The sequence below is a fragment of the Bos indicus genome, chromosome 10, assembly GCF_029378745.1.
Source record: "Bos indicus isolate NIAB-ARS_2022 breed Sahiwal x Tharparkar chromosome 10, NIAB-ARS_B.indTharparkar_mat_pri_1.0, whole genome shotgun sequence".
Lineage (NCBI taxonomy): Eukaryota > Metazoa > Chordata > Mammalia > Artiodactyla > Bovidae > Bos > Bos indicus.
In genome coordinates this window covers 37,914,261-37,933,997 of record NC_091769.1, presented here as the reverse complement: position 1 = coordinate 37,933,997, position 19,737 = coordinate 37,914,261, and the positions used below count along the sequence as shown (strand labels likewise).

At 41.1% G+C, this 19,737-nt stretch overlaps 1 protein-coding gene across 7 annotated transcripts in view; it reads right to left on the bottom strand.

Annotated features, from left to right (window-relative positions):
• Positions 1–1,039: 1,039 nt before the first annotated feature.
• STARD9 (StAR related lipid transfer domain containing 9) overlaps positions 1,040–19,737 on the bottom strand; it is a 120,681-nt gene continuing 101,983 nt past the window's right edge. For 5 of the 7 annotated variants that reach the window (XM_070797358.1, XM_070797360.1, XM_070797361.1 and 2 more), the window contains 7 exons: positions 4,348–4,465; positions 4,086–4,207; positions 3,825–3,889; positions 3,452–3,654; positions 3,223–3,320; positions 2,853–3,011; positions 1,040–2,396 (listed from right to left, as the gene is read on the bottom strand). In XM_070797358.1, coding sequence (XP_070653459.1) covers positions 2,295–2,396; positions 2,853–3,011; positions 3,223–3,320; positions 3,452–3,654; positions 3,825–3,889; positions 4,086–4,207; positions 4,348–4,465 — 867 coding nt within the window. In that variant the 3' untranslated portion in view covers positions 1,040–2,294. The remainder of the gene's footprint in view (positions 2,397–2,852; positions 3,012–3,222; positions 3,321–3,451; positions 3,655–3,824; positions 3,890–4,085; positions 4,208–4,347; positions 4,466–19,737) is intronic. The other 2 variants (XM_070797359.1, XM_019968611.2) reach the window with 1 other exon arrangement.

The following is a 19,737-nucleotide window of genomic DNA, read 5'->3' as shown; positions in this document are numbered from 1 at the left end:
CTACAGGAAGCTGAGTCCCAAGGTAAGCAGCTACTTCAGACACTCAGCTCCATGTGAGGTGAGATAGATAAGCAAGCAGGGAGGAAAGCCTGGAGCCCTGGAAGATGCTGAGTTAAAGGCTACTCAGCTAAACAGCAACAGGCCCAATTCAGGAAACAACGCTGGTCTGTGTGAACCTTAAAAGCTTACTTTAGGCAGGCAATAAGAAAGGAATTAGAGACAGGCAGCTAATGAATTAGTGAACTCATTAGTATTTAGATTCTTTTCCATATGCCTGCTTTCTACTAGTTATCTCAACAGTGGTTTTCAAAGTGGTCTCCAGACCAGCAGCCTCACAATCACCTGGGACTTCCCAGAAATACAAATATGTGGGCCCCTCCAGGCCTCTAAATCAGAAACTTGAGTGGGGGCCAGCCTGGGGTGTCACAAATCCTTTCCGTGATTCTAATGCACAATAAAGTCTGAGAACCAAATATCTTAACACCAGCGTCAGCTGACTTACATGCCTGGCTTGTGGCTTCTCTAGTTCAGGGGATATGGTCTCCTCAGGGCTGCCTGCCCACATGTTCAGATTCCCACTGCTGGCTCTGCCTCAGAAGCTCCAGAGGTACATACCTGCTAAAGAGCTTCCTTCCAGGGCTCTGTGGTTACCGCTGGGTGTGCCAGTGACTGTTCTGGAATCATCTCTCCTGTTCGTACTTGGGCTACAGCTAGCAATAGCTGGGCAACTTATCTGGTTGCTCTTTATATGCAAAGCAGTACTGAGCTCATAGGAAACAGTATATATGTGTAAACTATATAGCTTGAAACTGCGCCATGAGCAGTTACTGCCATCGTAATCGAGGCTGAATTCTGAGCTCAAATGACACACTTAGGCTATCCCAGGGTAGTCTTCACTGAATAAAAGTACACACCGGACTTTTAATTTGCAAGTGTTCTGAACTTTTCAATCAGTGGTCTTAATCATATGAAAAGATATGGGAGTACATAAATAGGGTGTTAAATATATCAAGTGTTAACAAAATATTAACCAGAAAAATAAGTTTAAAAGCAATTTTTAAAAAAACCTTCAACAATATATAAATAACTTAATCTGAGGTAAGAGGGGAAAAAAATCCTGCAAATACTTTCAGAAAAATAAATCTCTGCTGGACTATGCAGAAATTTACCTTTTTACCACATCGTCTCAATCCCCATATGGTTACCCTCTTCTACCAAAGTTTCTGGGCACCAGAACTGAAGCCAAGAATCTCTCCTACCCCTAGCACTTTCAAGTAACCATATAGAATAAAAGCTCAAGTTCAGTCAGAAAACTGAACCCAGTCTCCATCCCACCCTAGAACAGAAGGGGCTACAGCAGTGCGTGGAATGCTCAAGAGCCTGAAGGCTGGAAGCAAGCCTTCGAGTGAGGTAAGGAATGGAGCTGAGCTTCCTCCTAACAAATCACTTACCTCCTCTAGGAAGTCCACTATCATCCCTCCCATCTTCAAAAGACAGTTTTTCATCTCTGAGATGAGAGATGCCCAAGCCCCATCCCCAGTCTTCCTCAGGGATCTGGGGTCCCACCCTGACCCCAAATCTATCCAGCCAGCTTCTACAGTGGTTTTTCTCATTATACTGAGCTCTGGAGTGATGGCTCCATAACACAGCACTGGTCAGTACTCCTAACTGGGCCAAGACCCAAACGAATGTCCTCTCCTGTGAGGGAAAGGAAGGGGGTGGGGGCAAGGCAAAAATTAATAAAGCAATTTGTAAAGATTCAAAGAGGAGAAACAATTCTACATCATTGTTCTGGTTTGTGTAGATGTTTTTTTAAACCATTTTCTGTTTTGGTATTTCCTAACACTCCATCCCACAGTGGAGCTGAATGCTGGAGGCAGATTCACTCAGCTGGCCGATGGCAGCTTCTCTACCAGCCCAAGGGCTGCACCAAACTAAGTAAGCACCATGTCAGAGCACTGCCATTTCCCAGCTCTACTGGCTGTACCCAATCCTGATCCTAGCCTATATGCCATAGGGTCCCAGAGACAGGAAAAAGTGAGAAACCCAAAAAGGTGAGTTGAGCTTCATTCACACTGGACGGCCAGAGCCAGAAGCTCAAGCGCCCTTGCTCTGCGCAGGTGCCAGCTGTGACCAAGTGCCGACCAGGTTTCACTGGAACTTCGGGGCGGAATGCCATCTATTCAGTCGGCCACAGCAGGTAGCCTTGGCTCTTCTTGCATCAGGATACAGAGTAACAAGAACTGCCCCAGCAATTCTGGGGCATCCTGGAGTGCCATCTTGACTGTGAGATGCTAACTACCAAGGAAGGAAGCCAGTCTGGCTATAACCAGTGGCTGCTGTTTGATGAAGGAGCTTAGAAGTTGAGGGGGGAATCCTGGAGCACCAAGTTCTACCTGAAATAACCAGAGAGGGAAGAGTTAAAGGTGCGCACTGGGGCATACTTCAGCCATAAGTAGCTGTGGTGATGGGACAAACTCGGAACTGAGCTGTGCACAGTCCTGTACGCTGCTGTTCAGATCTAGACAAAAGCTTCCTTTCCCAATGCCAAGTCAGGGAACTGAGGCTGCTGCTCTTCCTCATAATGACTCATTTATGTCCTGAGAACCCTGGGAACAGCCAGAGGACGAAGGCCACCAGGCTCTGAAATAGCTTTGAAGAAGGTTGGTCAGCTCTGCCTCATTCCTTCCTCTGATTCACCACTGGTTTGTGACCCAAGAAGCCCTTAAACCTCCAGCCTCAGGCCACAGGTCCTGGGTCCTAAAGGATGTTGAACAGCTTTACAGTAAGCTCCCATGAGGCTGGGGTCAAATCAAGGCATGCTGTGAGACCAGCTGCAGGAGGTGGATCACCTGGGCTAAGTAGATGACTCTGGTGATCTCCTTCCCTTCCACAGTGAGGGGCTGCAGGATCCAGGCGCTGGGCAGGATCTCCCCTCGGACCATCTCCCTGTTGGGTCTCGGCATGGATGCATCATACACAGACTGAGCTGCCATGATAGACAGTTGCCCCTAGAAACAGCAGTGTGAGTTCAGCCTGTGTAATGTGGCTCCACCAGGGACAGGCTCCAGTGCAGGCAGTACCGTGGAAAGACCAGCCTTTGAGGCCCTCCCCACCGCCACACACCATGTCCAATTTGCCCTCCTCCCCACCCAGAGGACGGGATGCCCACAGGGATTGCTTTTCACAACACGCCAGCCCAAGTTCCTCCCACATCTTTACCACCAGCAAGGCAGGCACCTCTTTGGCTTCCACGCAGACACAACAGAAATCCCGTGGCTGCTTCAGTGCACACACGGTGGTATTGCACACCAGATACACTGGAGGGGCAGGGATGCAGAAAGTCAGAAGGTGCCCTGTGACACCCCATCATTGTACAGCCTGACACCCCACTAGACCAAGCCTGAGTACCCAGCCTCCCAAGAGCGCTGCCTCTGTTCCCGGGGCTCACCCAGGTTGATGCTGTTGGTTACCCGCTGGTGCAGCCTTGCTGTCTGGACGGGCTTATGGTACAGGGGCCACAAGGTGGGGTCACTCACAGCTGCCCACACATGAGACAATGGCTGGGACACCACGCCAGCCCCCAGGAAGCCATGCCGGGTAGAAGAGAACATCTTGTAGTACAGCTGCACCTCCTGCTCCTCACCCTGATGGCTGGCAGAGACACCAAGGGTGGGGAAGAAGAGGACGGGGTAAAAACTGAGTTCTAGGGTCACAAAAGAAGAGTTCAGGTGAGGCACTCAAGGAAGCCAGGGTGGAGAAGGCAAAGGAAGAGACAAGGCCACCAGGGCTGCAACAATAAGACACTGTGCAAAGCAACTTACTTCCAGCCGGCTGCTGCCCAGCAGCTGAAGAGGTTGTTCAGGTTATCTGAGCAAGCAGCCATTACCTGGGGACACAGTGACCACACCCAGATTAGTGGGCACAGTTGGTACAAAGCAAGCCCTTGGACGAGTCCCTCAGGCCAGTGTTCCCTGAATTGCCCCTTTTGTAAAGATAGCTGCTGAAGAAGCCCTCGTCTGCCCCGTTCCTCCCCTCTTCCTCCTCCCTCCCCACCGAGCAGAGTCTGCTGCAGGAAACCTCACATCAGCCATAGAGAGGTCCACAATGTGCTTGGCCAAATCCTTGTATGAGGAGGAGAAGGAGGTCCCCAGGCTGGACAGGCTGGACGGGGAACAGCAGCAACTGCCCAAGGCGGCTCTGCGGCCTACAATGAATAGGTGGAGGCTCCTGAGCATCAGGGCCTTGGCGCAGCACCGGCATCCTGAAGGACAGCAACCCCCCAGGATCTAGCAGACCTCAGCCCTGAAGTCCCCACACAAGGCAGGTACCTGCCCCACTACTCACTGTAGGCTAAGCTTTTCCAGGCAGAGCCAGCCAGATTCAGCTGATTGTTCCTCACTGAAGAGCGGCCCCGCACTTCCCCTATCCAGGAGTCTCTGGAATCAGGCAAGTTTGTGTCACCCTGCAGAAGAGAAGATGCTCAGGACCAGAGCCAAGGGAGCAAGAGAGCAGAACACCAGAAAGCCAGTGCGGAATCATCTCTGCCTCTGAACTGCACAGTCTTCAAAATAAAGGCTCCAGTGTAAAGGTCATCCCCACTGGGATTACAGGAAGCTGGATGCCCCCAAGAAGGCAGGAGCAATAGAAACCAGTCCCTGGAGAGTTTCCTTGCCCTTCAAGTCACAAGTTCAAGGTTGCTTGTAAAAGAGTTCCAACAGGGATCAGTATAAACTGGGGCCTGAGAGGTACCAGGGGTCACTGGATGAGGGGACCCTCTGCCCACTGAAGCAACTGGAATGAGGCCATGGCTGGAGCTGTGTTTAGTGTGAGCAGCAAACAAAGCCCAACTGGGAGGTGGGATGGGGAGGGAAAGTGATGGGCTGTGAAAAGCTTGACTTTTGGCCCCAGCCCCATGTCCAATGGCTAAGCCCAAGGTTGTAATGTGGAACCAGTTCCAGTCCGGTTACTAAATTGTGTCTTACTCTTTGCAGCCCCATGGACTGCAGCACACCTTGCTTCCCTGCCCTTCACCATCTCCCGGAGTTTGCTCAAACTCATGTCCATTGAGCCAGTGATGCCATCCAACCATCTCATCCTCTGTTGTCTTCTGTCTCCTCCTGCCTTCAATCTTTCCCATCATCAGGAAATTGGGAGCCAGACCCCACCTTTACTGCAAGCAGCTCCTCAATGACACAACCCTTGACTTCCGCCGGATCTAACAGGCACTTACCATCCTACCTCTATCATAAGTTCCTAACTTTGTGCTGCTTTAAACACAAGAAGACGTAAACAGAGGTACTCTGTCTCCATCTTCACCTCCTTTCTTCTTCCTGCAACATCCAGTCTGCTTCAGACTGAGATACTTTGGCACCCTCTTAAGAACTTTTCACTACTGATCACCTCGTTCTTCACTTGTTGCCTCCACCTCTTCCTCTTCACTAGATTCTTCATATGAGCATTTAAGCATGCAAAGATTTCTCCCACCTTTAAAACCTTCCTTTATAGGCATCTTTGCTCTTCATAGACTTGAAAGGACTGTCGCCATTTGCCATCTACTGCCTCCATCCCCTCAGAACCCACTTGCCTGGGTCTAGCGAACAGGTCCCAGTCCACATCTTGCTGAGCACCTCCCTCTCACAGCAGCATTATTCATAGTAGGCAAAAAGTGGAAACAAACTAAATGTCCATCAACTTATGAATGGACAAATAAATATGATAATCATCCTGTGTGATATTTTTGACCATAAAAAGGAATGAAATTCTGATACATGCTACAGTGTGGATGAACCGTGCGTGGGTTCAAAAAAAGATACACTGGAGTCCTAACTCCTGCTCTCTATAAGTGTAACTGTATTTGGAAATAGGGTCTTTGCAGATGTAATTGAGTTACAATGAGATCCTACTGGATTAGAGTGGGACCTACATCCAATGACAGGTGTCCTTATAAGAAGGCCACATGAAGACATAGGGACAGAGAGGCACAGGGGGAGAAGCCATGTGATGCCAGAGGCAGAGGCTGGAGTGATCCAGTTACAAGCCAGGGACTGCCAGCCACTACCAGAAGCTCAGAAAGAGGCATGGAACTTTAGATTCTTCCCCTAGATTTTCAAAAGCAGCATGGCCCTGTTGACACCATGATTTCACACTCCCAGGGTCAAGAACTCTGGAAGAAGTTTCAGTTGTTTTAAGCCACTCTGTTTATGGTAATTTGTTATATCAACTGTAGGACATCAAGAAACCCTGGAAACATTATGACTGAAAGAAGCCAGTCACAAAGGACCACATATTGTATAATTCCATTTATATGAAATGTCCAGAATACACACATCCATAGAGGCAGGACGTAAGTAGATTATAGGCTTACAAAGAGTTGGGGATCGTGTGTTTGGGAAGTAATAACTAAGAAGGGTAGAGGGTTCCTTTTTGGGGTAATGAAAATATCCCAAAATTGATTGTGTTGATGGATATTCCACTCTGTGAATGTACTAAAAGTCAACAAGTTACAACAACAGCAACAACAAAAGAATAAATGAACTAAAGGAAGTGCTAAGAAAGGATGGGCATGTTAAAAGGGCATAAGACTCAATCTGAAAGAAAAAGAACTCCAAAAAATAAAATCTGGAACAATCTGGGCAATTAATAATAATAACACTGGATTATAACTCATAGAATGAAATATTTATGAGTCCAAACTGAACAAAATAAATAATTGGATAAATCTAAATAGGGAGAGAAATGATAATACTACCTTAAAGAAATACCAGAAGAATCAATAAATGTAGAAGAAATTAGGGAAATACAAAATTGCCATTAAAACACCACATCAATAATTTTTTTAGGCATACACCAATGGGTGCTAAAATAAGTGGGCAAAAATTTGAGATAAAATAGTATATCTGCATGGTCTCTATCTTTCCCATGATGTTTATTAATTATAAAGAGAAAAATATTAACGTTCAGTGGAGAGATTCTAGCCATTACCATAACTTCAAGGTTAACATCACTAACAAGACATAATGACATCAAGTACCCTCTGAAATACTGAGGATAAGGCATTGCATGGAATATACACCACAGTGCTATTTGTTGTTTCTCTGAAATTCTAAAATAGCCAGTATCCTGCATTTTTCTTTGCTTTGTCTGGCAACCCCAACCGAGAGGACACAGTTTCTGTGGTATTCTTGCCAAAAATGCATAACCACAATCTAATCAAGAGAAAACAGCAGACAAACACATCCTACAAAATTGCTGACCTTGAGACAAGGAAAAACTACGAAATTATCAGTGGAAGAAGGAATTAATTATTTTAAAGGGCAGAAATTAACAAGTTCAAATCAAAACTAACCTGTTAAGATGCTCTGTTTTCATTAAATGTTAAGTTAAAGATTCTCTTGTCTCCATTAAGTTGAATATTTGAGACTGGGGGAAGCATTGATTACTATTCTTTTACAGAAAGGTAAGACTCTTAGGCTGGTATGAGAAAAATCAGGTAAAACTACTATGAAAAGGATGTACTGCTTTTTCATTTTCTATTATCTTCTTTTCATTTCCAGAGTAGATATTTTTAGAACACACTTAGGGAAAAAATAGATGAGTTGTAGATACGTTTGTAAAAGACAAATGGGAGAAAACTGAAAATTAAAAATTTTAAATATGCCATCCCTGAGCCTATTTGTAGTACTTGTAGTCTATTTCTAGGTCTTCTAGAGCCTGAAGGAAAAAAAAGGTCTTGACATTAATCAAGGCCTGTGAGGTTTAAATTATTGCCCTATCCACTCTACCTCCATTGTACAAAAACTTTCACAACCAGCCTGGGCAAGATGCAACAGTGTAGTAGTTTTGTATCCAAGGTTACTTCCCCCACAACACTTCAAGCAAAAGAAATGCAGTGGCAATACAAAGTCTGTAGCCTTTCCAATAAAGGTTTGTAAAACAGTTAAAAAAAACAAAAAAACAAAAAAACTGACTTCAGAAGAGATGGAAAATCTAAAACAGAGGTTGGCAAACTTTTCTGTAAAGGGTATAGTAAGTATCTAAGGCTTTGTGGACCATTTTAATAGATGCAATGACTTACCTCTATCACTATACCATAAAAGCAACCACAGAGAACACATAAAAAAATGAGAGATGCCATATTCTAGTAAAATGTTATTTACAAAAACAACTGGTGGACCAGATACAGCCAAAGGAGTTTGCTGAACTCTGATCTCAACAGAGCACTTTCCACAGAAGAAATTTTTCAAACAGCTTATCCTGCCAAACACCAGGCCTTGTCATTTTCACAGGATCATTATACTCCATTTTAAAAAATTAGGTAATTCTAAAAATATTTTAATCTCTCATCCCCAATTTCCCTCCCCCACCCACCTTAAATTATCCTGACTTCTTTACATCTTTTTGTTTGTATGTATTCTTACAAAAGGATTGTTTTACATGTATGTAGTTTTAATTTATACAAATTTTAGTTTTAATTTATACAAATAGTAATGTGTTTTACCTCACTGTTTCATAGTGCTTTTCATTCAGTACTTTGCCTAGGTGTTCATCCAATTTGTTAATTCTGACTCTTACACTGAATACAACAGTCCTGGCATAAGTCCTTTTGAAGGAGTTTACCATTACCACCATTACTCCTACCATAGTTTAGCCTCCGGCCAAGCTACATGGGGGAACATAGCCCCACCCATCAACAGAAAACTGGATTAAAGATTTACTGAGCATGGCCCCTCCCATCAGAGCAAGGACCAGATTCCCACACAGCCAGTCCCTCCTATCAGGAAGCTTCCACAAGCCTCTTATCCATCAGAGGGCAGACAGAATGGAAACCACAATTACAGAAAACTAACCAAACTGATGGCAAGAATACACAGAAGAACTGTACAAAAAAGATCTTCACGACCCAGATAATCACGATGGTGTGATCACTCACCTAGAGCCAGACATCCTGGAATGTGAAGTCAAGTGGGACTTAGAAAGCATCACTATGAACAAAGCTACTGGAGGTGATGGAATTCCAGTTGAGCTATTTCAAATCCTGAAAGATGATGCTGTGAAAGTGCTGCACTCAATATGCCAGCAAATTTGGAAAACTCAGCAGTGGCCACAGGACTGGAAAAGGTCAGTTTTCATTCCAATCCCAAAGAAAGGCAATGCCAAAGAATGCTCAAACTACCACACAATTGCACTAATCTCACACACTAGTAAAGTAATGCTCAAAATTCTCCAAGCCAGGCTTCAGCAATACGTGAACCGTGAACTTCCTGATGTTCAAGCTGGTTTTAGAAAAGGCAGAGGAACCAGAGATCAAATTGCCAACATCCGCTGGATCATCGAAAAAGCAAGAGAGTTCCAGAAAAACATCTATTTCTGCTTTATTGACTATGCCAAAGCCTTTGACTGTGTGGATCACAAGAAACTGTGGAAAATTCTGAAAGAGATGGGAATACCAGACCACCTGATCTGCCTCTTGAGAAATTTGTATGCAGGTCAGGAAGCAACAGTTAGAACTGGACATGGAACAACAGACTGGTTCCAAATAGGAAAAGGAGTACATCAAGGCTGTATATTGTCACCCTGCTTATTTAACTTATATGCAGAGTACATCATGAGAAACACTGGGCTGGAAGAAGCACAAGCTGGAATCAAGATTGCTGGGAGAAATGTCAATAACCTCATATATGCAGATGACACCACCCTTACGGCAGAAAGTGAAGAGGAACTAAAAAGCCTCTTGATGAAAGTGAAAGTGGAGAGTGAAAAAGTTAGCTTAAAGCTCAACATTCAGAAAACAAAGATCATGGCATCCGGTCCCATCACTTCATGGGAAATAGATGGGGAAACAGTGGAAACAGTGGCAGACTTTATTTTTTGGGGCTCCAAAATCACTAAAGATGGTGACTGCAGTCATGAAACTAAAAGACGCTTACTTAGTTTAAACATCTTTTAAGCATTTAAAAGACGCTTAGAAGTTATGACCAACCTAGATAGCATATTCAAAAGCAGAGACATTACTTTGCCAACAAAGGTTCGTCTAGTCAAGGCTATGGTTTTTCCTGTGGTCATGTATGGATGTGAGAGTTGTACGGTGAAGAAGGCTGAGCGCTGAAGAATTGATGCTTTTGAACTGTGGTGTTGGAGAAGACTCTTGAGAGTACCTTGGACTCCAAGGAGATCCAACCAGTCCATTCTGAAGGAGATCAGCCCTAGGATTTCTTTGGAAGGAATGATGCTAAAGCTGAAACTCCAGTACTTTGGCCACCTCATGCAAAGAGTTGTCTCATTGGAAAAGACTCTGATGCTGGGAGGGATTGGGGGCAGGAGGAGAAGGGGACGACAGAGGATGAGATGGCTGGATGGCATCACTGACTCGATGGACGTGAGTCTGAATGAACTCCGGGAGTTGGTGATGGACAGGGAGGCCTGGAGTGCTGTGATTCATGGGGTGGCAAAGAGTCAGTCACGACTGAGCGACTGATCTGAACTGAACCAAACTGATCACTTGGATCACAGCCTTGTCTAACTCAATGAAACTATGAGCCATGCCATGGAGGGTCACCCAAGACGGACAAGTCATGGTAGTGAGTTCTGACAAAACGTGGTCCACTGGAGAAGGGAAAGGCAAACCACTTTAGTATTCCTGCCTTGAGAACCCCAAGGAAAGTATGAAAAGGCAAAAAGATAGGACACTGAAAGACGAACTCCCCAGGTCAGTAGGTACCCAATATTCGACTGGAGAAAAGCAGAGAAGTAGTTCCAGAAAGAATGAAGAGGCTGAGCCAAAGTGAAAATAATGCCCAGTTGTGGATGTGACTGGTGATGGAAGTAAAGTCTGATGCTGTAAAGAACAATATTGCATAGGAACCTGGAATGTTAGGTCCATGAATCAAGGTAAATTTTAAGTGGTCATACGAGAGATGGCAAGAGTGAACATTGACATTTTAGGAATCAGTGAACTAAAATGGACCAGAATGGATGAATTTAACTCAGATGACCATTACATCTACTACTGTGTGTAAGAATCCCTTAGAAGAAATGGATCAGCCCTCATAGTCAACAAAAGAGTCCCAAATGCAGTACTTGGGTGCAATCTTAAAAATGACAGAATGATCTCTGTTCATTTCCAAGGAAAACCATTCAATATCACAGTAATCCAAGTCTATACTCCAACCACTAATGCCAAAGATGCTGAAGTTTAACAGTTCCATGAAGACCTACAAGACCTTCTAGAAACAACACTCAAAAAAGATGTCCTTTTCATCATAGGGGACTGGAATGCAAAAGTAGGAAGTCAAGAGATACCTGGAGTAACAGGCAAGCTTGGCCTTGGAGTACAGAATGAAGCAGGGCAAAGGCTAACAAATTTTGTCAAGAGAACACACCAGGTCATAGCAAACACCCTTTTCCAACAACACAAGAGATGCCTATACACATGGACATCACCAGATGGTCAATACCAAAATCAGATTGATTATATTCTTTGCAGCCAAAAATGGAGCAGCCCTATAGAGTCAGCAAAAACAAGACCAGGAGCTGACTGTGGCTCAGATCGTGAACTCCTTATTGCAAAATTCAGACTTAATTTGAAGAAAGTAGGGAAAACCAATAAGCCATTGAGGTATGACCTAAATCAAATCCCTTATGATTATACAGTGGAAGTGACAAATAGACTAAAGGGATTAGATCTGATAGACAGAGTGCCTGAAGAACTATGGACAAGGGTTTGTAACACTGTATAGGAGGTGGTGATCAAAACCATTCCCAAGAAAAAGAAATGTAAAAGGCAAAATAGTTGTCTGAGAAGGCCTAACAAATAGCTGAGAAAAGAAGACAAGTGAAAAGCAAAAGAGAAAAGGAAAGATATATCCATTTGAATGCAGAGTTCCAAAGAATAGCAAAGAGAGATAAGAAAGCCTACTTAAGTGAACAGTGCAAAGAAATAGAGGAAAACAATATAATGGGAAAGACTAGAGATCTCTTCAAGAAAATTAGATGTACCAAGGGAACATTTCATGCAAAGATGGGCTCAATAAAGGACAGAAATGGTATGGACCTAACAGAAGCAGAAGAGATTAAGAAGAGGTGGCAAGAATACACAGAACTATACAAAAAAGATCTTAATGACCCAGATAACCATGATGGTGTGATTACTCACCTAGAGACATACATCCTGGAATGTGAAGTTAAGTGGATCTTAGGGGAGCATCACTAGGAATATAGCTAGTGGTGGTGGTGGAATTCCAGCTGAGCTATTTCAAATCCTAACAGATGATACTGTGAAAGTGCCAGCAAATCTGGAAAACTCAGCAGTGGCTACAGGACTGGAAAAGGTCAGTTTTCATTCCAATCCCAAAGAAAGGCAATGCCAAAGAATGCTCAAACTACCGCACAATTATCCTCATCTTACATGCTAGCAAAGTAATGTTCAAAATTCTCTAAGCCAGGCTTCAACAGTACGTGAACCGAGAACCTTCAGATGTTCAAGATGCATTTAGAAAAGGCAGAGGAACGAGACATCAAATTGCCAACATCTGCTGGATCACAGAAAAAGCAAAAGAATTCCAGAAAAACATCTACTTCTGCTTCATTGACTATGCCAAAGCCTTTGACTGTGTGAATCACAACAAACTGTGGAAAATTCTTAAATAGATGGGAATACCAGACTACCTTACCTGCCTCCTGAGAAATCTGTATGCAGGTCAAAAATCAACAGTTAGAACTGGACATGGAACAACAGACTGGTTCCTAATTGGGAAAAGTAAGTCAAGGCTGTATATTGCCACCTTGCTTATTTAACTCATACACAGAGTATACCATGTGAAATGCCGGACTGGATGAAGCACAAGCTGAAATCAAGACTGCAGGGGGAAATATCAATAACCTCAAATATGCAGATAATTTGACCCTTATGGCAGAAAGAGAAGAGGAATTAAAGAGCCCCTTGATGAAAGTGAAAGATGAGAGTAAAAATCTGGCTTAAAACTCAGTACTCAAAAAGTAAGATTATGGCATCCAGTCCCATCACTGCATGGCAAATAGATGCAGAACAATGGAAACAGTGACAGAATTTATTTTCTTGGGCTCCAAAATCACTGCAGATGGTGACTGCAGCCATGAAATTAAAAGACGCTTGCTCCTTGGAAGAGAAGCTATGATAAACCTAGATAGCATATTAAAATGCACAGACATTACTTTGCCAACAAAGGTCTGTCTAGTCAAAGCTATGGTTTTTCCAGTGGTCATGTATGGATCTGAGAGTTGCACCATAAAGAAAACTGAACGCCAAAGAATTGATGCTTTTGAACTGTGGTGTTGGTGAAGACTCTTGAGAGTCCCTTGGACAGCAAGGAGATCAAACCAGTCAACCCTAAAGGAAATCAGTCCTGAATATTCATTGGAAGGACTGATGCTAAAGCTAAAGCTCCAATACTTTGGCTACCTGCTGCAAAGAACTGACTCATCTGCAAAGACTCTGATGCTGGGAAAGGTTGAAGGCGGGAGGAGAAGGGAACAACAGAGGATGAGATGGTTGGATGACATCACCGATTCAATGGACATGAGTTTGAGTAAGCTCTGGGAGTTGGTGATGGACAGGAAAGCCTGGCGTGCTGCAGTCCATGGGGTCAGCCAAGAGTTAAGACATGACTGAGCGACTGAACTGACTGACTTTTACATAGTATTACAAATGTGCATTGACCACATCTTATATATCCATGGCATTCTCTCAGTTCAGTTCAGTTCAGTTGCTCAGTCGTGTCCGATTCTTTGCAACTCCATGAATCGCAGCACGCCAGGCCTCCCTGTCCATCACCAACTCCCAGAGTTCACTCAAACTCATGTCCATCGCTACTGGGTTCCAATTCATTATCACTTCAAATAATGCTTTAGGAAATAATTTCATACATGTTCCCTCATAATCTTGGCAAGCACTGCTGGGTCATAAGACTTTATAAGGTTCCTACGTCCCCAAGACCTGGCATCATCTGACTTTAATCTGACAATTCAATAGGAGTAAACATTTCCATTATCTTTGTAACTATTCCTAAACATTGAAAAAGAAAATTTCAACCTTTTTTTTTCTATGAAAAGTATAACATTGATACAAAAATCTGAAATATACTGTAAAAACAAAAACTACAGGAAAAAAATTCATTAAATACTGACACAAAATTCTGAATACAATATTAGCAAACAGACTCTGAATGTACATTAAAAGAAGATATCCTACGTATAAGTATATAAAGTATTATAAGAATGTATGAATTAATTATTAGCCCCCAGATCTTTAAACACTCATCTCTAGAGACTCTGAAATAACCTTCTGGATAAGAATACTCTATAAAATAGTAATAGATAAATGCTTCCTTAGTATTGCAAAATACATCTGTTTCAGCTCAAATGTTAGCGTTCAGCTTAAATGAAGGAAATTCCTGAAGAATTCCCACTAAAGCCTGAAATAAGAGATGAGGATGTTTACTGTCATCACTATTATTTTATTTATGCTGGGACATAAGGTTCATTAGGAGAAGGCAATGGCACCCCACTCCAGTACTCTTGCTTGAAAAATCCCATGGACGGAGGACCCTGGTAGGCTACAGTCCATGGGGTCGCTAAGAGTCGGACATGACTGAGCGACTTCACTTTCACTTTTCACTTTCATGCATTGGAGAAGGAAATGGCAGCCCACTCCAGTGTTCTTGCCTGGGGAATCCCAGGGATGGGGGAGCCTGGTGGGCTTCCGTCTATGGGGTCGCACAGAGTCGGACACAACTGCAGCAACTTAGCAGTAGCATTAGGTTCATTCAATTAGAAAAGAAGAAGAAAATAGTGGTTCAAAAATTAGAAAACAAATGGTCAAATGATCACTATTTGCAGAGGATGTGGTTGTATATCTTAAAAAAAAAATCAAGGGCACAGCTTCACAATATGGTAAGCACTAACCACATATGTTTACTGACCATGTGAAATGTGGCTAGTGTGACTTAACTGAAATTTTAACATAATTAAATTAAGCTACCTGTGTTAGTGACTACTGTATAAATGTACACCTAGAGAATCAGTCAAAAAACAGTATGGGCACAAAATTAACACACAGCATTCAACTTAACTTTCATAAACACAAGAAAACAACCAGACAGAAGACATAAAGGAAGAAGAAACCTATTTATAACAGAAATAAAAAAGATAAAGTAAGAAGAAATCTGATATGTAATTTTAGAGACACATGAAGGGAAACTTTTAAATCATAAAAAGGACTGAACCTTCTATATTCTTGGTTAGGAAATTACACAGGATAAGATGTGATTTTTCTATAAGTTGATTTATAAATCTAATATAGCCCCATTAAAAATACTAAGAAGTTTTTATAATTGAGCTAAACAAGCTAATCCTAACTTTCATGTAAAAGCAAACAAGAAGGAATATATTACAGAGCTTCAGAGTTGGTGAACATGTGATTTGGGGAGGGTGGTGTTTGTGATTTGAAATTACATAATAGAGTAGCACAGGAATAAGCTTGTGGTAGGAGGGAGAATTTAAATTTTACTCTATTCAACAATCATTATGGGGAGGAGACAAGATGGTGGAGTAGAAGGACTTAACCTTACCTCCTCTCTCAAAACACCAAAATCACACCTGCTGAACAATCATCAATAAAAGACTGACATATAAGACCAGATGAACTTAATTTATAGAACATTTCATCCAAAAGCAGCTGAATACACATTCTTCTCAAGTGTATACAGAACCTTCTCCAGGGCCACAAAGCAAACCTTTGCAAATTTAAGAAAACTGAAATCATATCAAGCATCTTTTCTGACCATAATACTGAGATTAGAAATCAACTACAAGGAAAAAAAACTGTAAAAAACACAAACACATGAAGGCTAAACAATATTATTCAGTGACCAATGGATTCCTGATGAAATTAAAGAGGAAATAAAAAAATACCTAGAGACAAATGAAAATGATCCAAAACCTTTGGGATGCAGAAAAAGCAGTTCTAAGAGGGAAATTTATAGCAATAAAATCTCACCTTAGGAAATGAAAAATCTCAACAACCTTATCTTACACCTAAAGCAACTAGAGGAAGAACAAACAAAACCTAAAGTTAGCAGAAGGAAAGAAATCACAAAGATCAGAGCAGAAATAAAACAATAGAAAAGATCAACGAAACTAAATGCTGGTTCTTTGAAAAAGAGAAACAAAAATGACAAACCTTTAGCCAGACTCAACCAGAAAAAAAGGGAAAGGACTCAAATCAATGAAGTTAGAAATGAAAAAGAAGTTATAATTACAAAAATAGAAAGGATCATAAGAGACTACTACAAGCAACTATATGCCAATAAAATGGACAAATTCTTAGAATGGTACAATCTTCCAAGACTGAACTAGGAAGAAACAGAAAATATGAGCCAGACCAATCACAAGTACTGACATTGAAACCGTGACTTAAAAACTCCCAACAAACCAAAGTCCAGGAGCAGATGGCTTCACAGGCAAATTCTATCAAACATCTAGATAAGACTTAACATCTATCATTCTGAAGCTATTTTTAAAAATTTCAGAGGAAGGAACACTCCCAAACATTCTATGAGGCCACCATCACCCTGATAACCAAAATCAAAGACATCACAAAAAAAGAAAATTACAAGCCAATAACACTGATAAACACAGATGCAAAAATCTTCAACAAATACTAGCAAAACTAATCTAACAATAGTATCATTAAAGGATCATATACCATGATCAAGTAGAATTTATCCCAGGGCTGCAAAGATTTTTCAATATCCAGAAATTGATCAGTGTGATACACCACATTAATCAGTTGAAGAATACAAACCATATGATCATCTCAACAGGTACAGAAAAAGCTTTTGACAAAATTCAACACCCATTTGTGATTAAAAAAAAACTCTCCAGAAAGTGGGCATAGAGGGAACCTATCATAACATAATAAGACCATATAGGATAAACCTACAGCTAACATCATAGTCAATGACGAAAAGTTGAAAGCATTTCCTCTAAGATCAGGAACAAGATAAGGATGTGCATTCTTACCACTTTTATTTAACATAATTTTGGAAGCCCTAGCAATAGCAATCAGAGAAAAGAGACACCGATGTATAGATCAGTCTTATGGACTCTGTGGGAGAGGGAGAGGGTGGGGAGATTTGGGAGAATAGCATTGAAACATGTATAATATCAGGTATGAAACGAGTCGCCAGTCCAGGTTCGATGCACGGTACTGGATGCTTGGGGCTGGTGCACTGGGACGACCCAGAGGGAGGGGAGGGGAGGGAGGAGGGTGGAGGGTTCAGGATGGGGAACGTGGGTATACCTGTGGTGGATTCATTTCGATATTTGGCAAAACTAATACAATATTGTAAAGTTAAAAAAAAAAAAAAAAAAGCTAAAAAAAAAATAAATAAATAAAAAGAATCGTGATTCCGGAAAAAAAAAAAAAGAAGCTGGAAAAATTGAAAAAGTAAAAGAAAAATTGGGAAAGAAGTAAAACTGTCACTGTTTGAAGATGACATGATACTATACATAGAAAATACTAAAGTTGCTACCAGAAAGCTACTACAGCTAAATGAATTTGGTAAGGTTGCAGGATATAAAATTAAAATGCAGAAATCTCTTGCATTTCTACACACTAACAATGAAAAAACAGAAACAAAAGTTAAGGGAACAATTCCATTTACTATCACAGCAAAAAGAAAAAAATAGCTAGGAATATACCTACTTAAGGAGGCAAAAGACCTATACTCTGAAAACTATAAGGTGCTGATGAAAGAAACTGAAGATGATACAAACAGATGAAGAGATATACCATGTTATTAGATTGGAAGAATCAGTATTGTCAAAATGACCATACTAACCAAGGCAATCTACAGATTCAATGCAATCCCTATCAAATTATCAATGGCATTTTTCACAGAACTAGAACAAGAAATTTTAAGGTGTCCACAGTGTATTAGTGACATTCTTTCATTGACAGCTGACATAACTTCGTTTAGAGTGAAATATTTTAAACCAAAAAAGAAAAATCCCCTTTTTAAAAAAGGGGGTTTAAATATTGTTGGCATTCTTATGGTTCCTTTAAATACCCCTGGCTATTCCCAGAGGTTTTTCTTTCTACTTTTTCTTTCCTTTTTCTCATTTGAGTCTTAGCACCCATTTAAGTTATGATGCTTTCAACCTTGATGGTTTGCAAGCTTGCCCAGAAATAAGACCACTGTTGAACTACCACAAATGTATAAATGAATATTTTAATGCCACAATCTTTCCTGTTGCCTGTGGAGTCTCTGCTGAAATGAATCAGGATTCGAGCTCTAAGATGAGACAGAAAATGAAAGCATGTTGTTTGCCAGGACACTGTGGGTTTATATAGATGTGTAACAAGTTGATTTGGAACACTGGAATTTCATTCTTTTCTCTTTTTTTGTAAAGGCAATTAATTAGCCCCAGGAAGGACCCTTCAGTTACGTAAAATTTTGTTTTATGAAATGTCATGGCTGCATTCATAATTTTGTCTTGTTCCAGTCAGTATATACAACTTTCAGAGATCTTGTATTTGGAAAGCTGGAAGGGCCCAGACTTTGAAATAGTGTCTTGTTTTCACTGTTTTTGTTTTGTTTTTGTTTCTGGTTTTGTTTTTTTTTTAACTAAAGCTATATAAAGCTTGTGGATTAAACATAATAAATTTCTAAATTAAAAAAAAAAAAAAAGAAATTTTAAAATTTGTATGGAAACACAAAAGACCCCGAACAGCCAAAACAATCCTGAAAAGGAAAAATGGAGCAGGAGGAATCAGACTCCCTGACTTCAAATTATACTAAAGCTACAGTAATCAAGCTGTATGGTACTAGCACAAAGATTTATAGATCCATGGGACTGGATAGAGAGCCCAGAAATAAACCCACACACTTGTGGTCAATGAATCTATGACAAAGGAGGCAAGAGTATAAACTGGAGAAAAAATAAACTCTTCAATAACTGGTGCTGGGAAAACTGGCAGCTACAGGTAAAAGAATGTAATTAGAACACTAACACCATACACAAAAATAAATAAAAATGGATTAAAGACCTAAATTTAAGGCTAGATACTATAAAACTCTTAGAGGAAAACATAGGCAGAATACTCTGACATAAACCACACAATATCTTTTTGGATACACCTCCTAGAGTAATGAAAATAAAAACAAAAATAAATAAGAACTAATTAAACTTAAAAATCTTTTGTACAGCAAAGGAAACCATAAACAAAATGAAAAGACAACCTACAGAATGGGAGAAAATATTTGTAAACAAAGTGACTGACCTGGGATTAATCTCCAAAATATACAAACAGCCCATGCAGCTCAATATATTAAAAAAAAAAATCAAAAAATGCTCACAAGACCTAAACAGACATTTCTCCAAAGAAGATAAACAGATGGTCAAAAAGCACATAGAAAGATGCTCAGCATCGCTAATTATCGAATCAATTGAAACTACAATGTGACATCACATCACATCAATCAGAATGGCCATCATCAAAAACTGTATAAACACTAAATGCTGGAGAGGGTGTGGAGAAAAGGGAACCCTCTCTGTTGATGGGAATATAAATTGGTACAATCACTATGGAAAACAGTTGGAGATTCTTTAAAAAGCTAAACATAGAATTATCATATGATCTAGCAATTCTACTCCTGGGCATATATCTGGAGAAAATCATAATTCAAAAACATACAC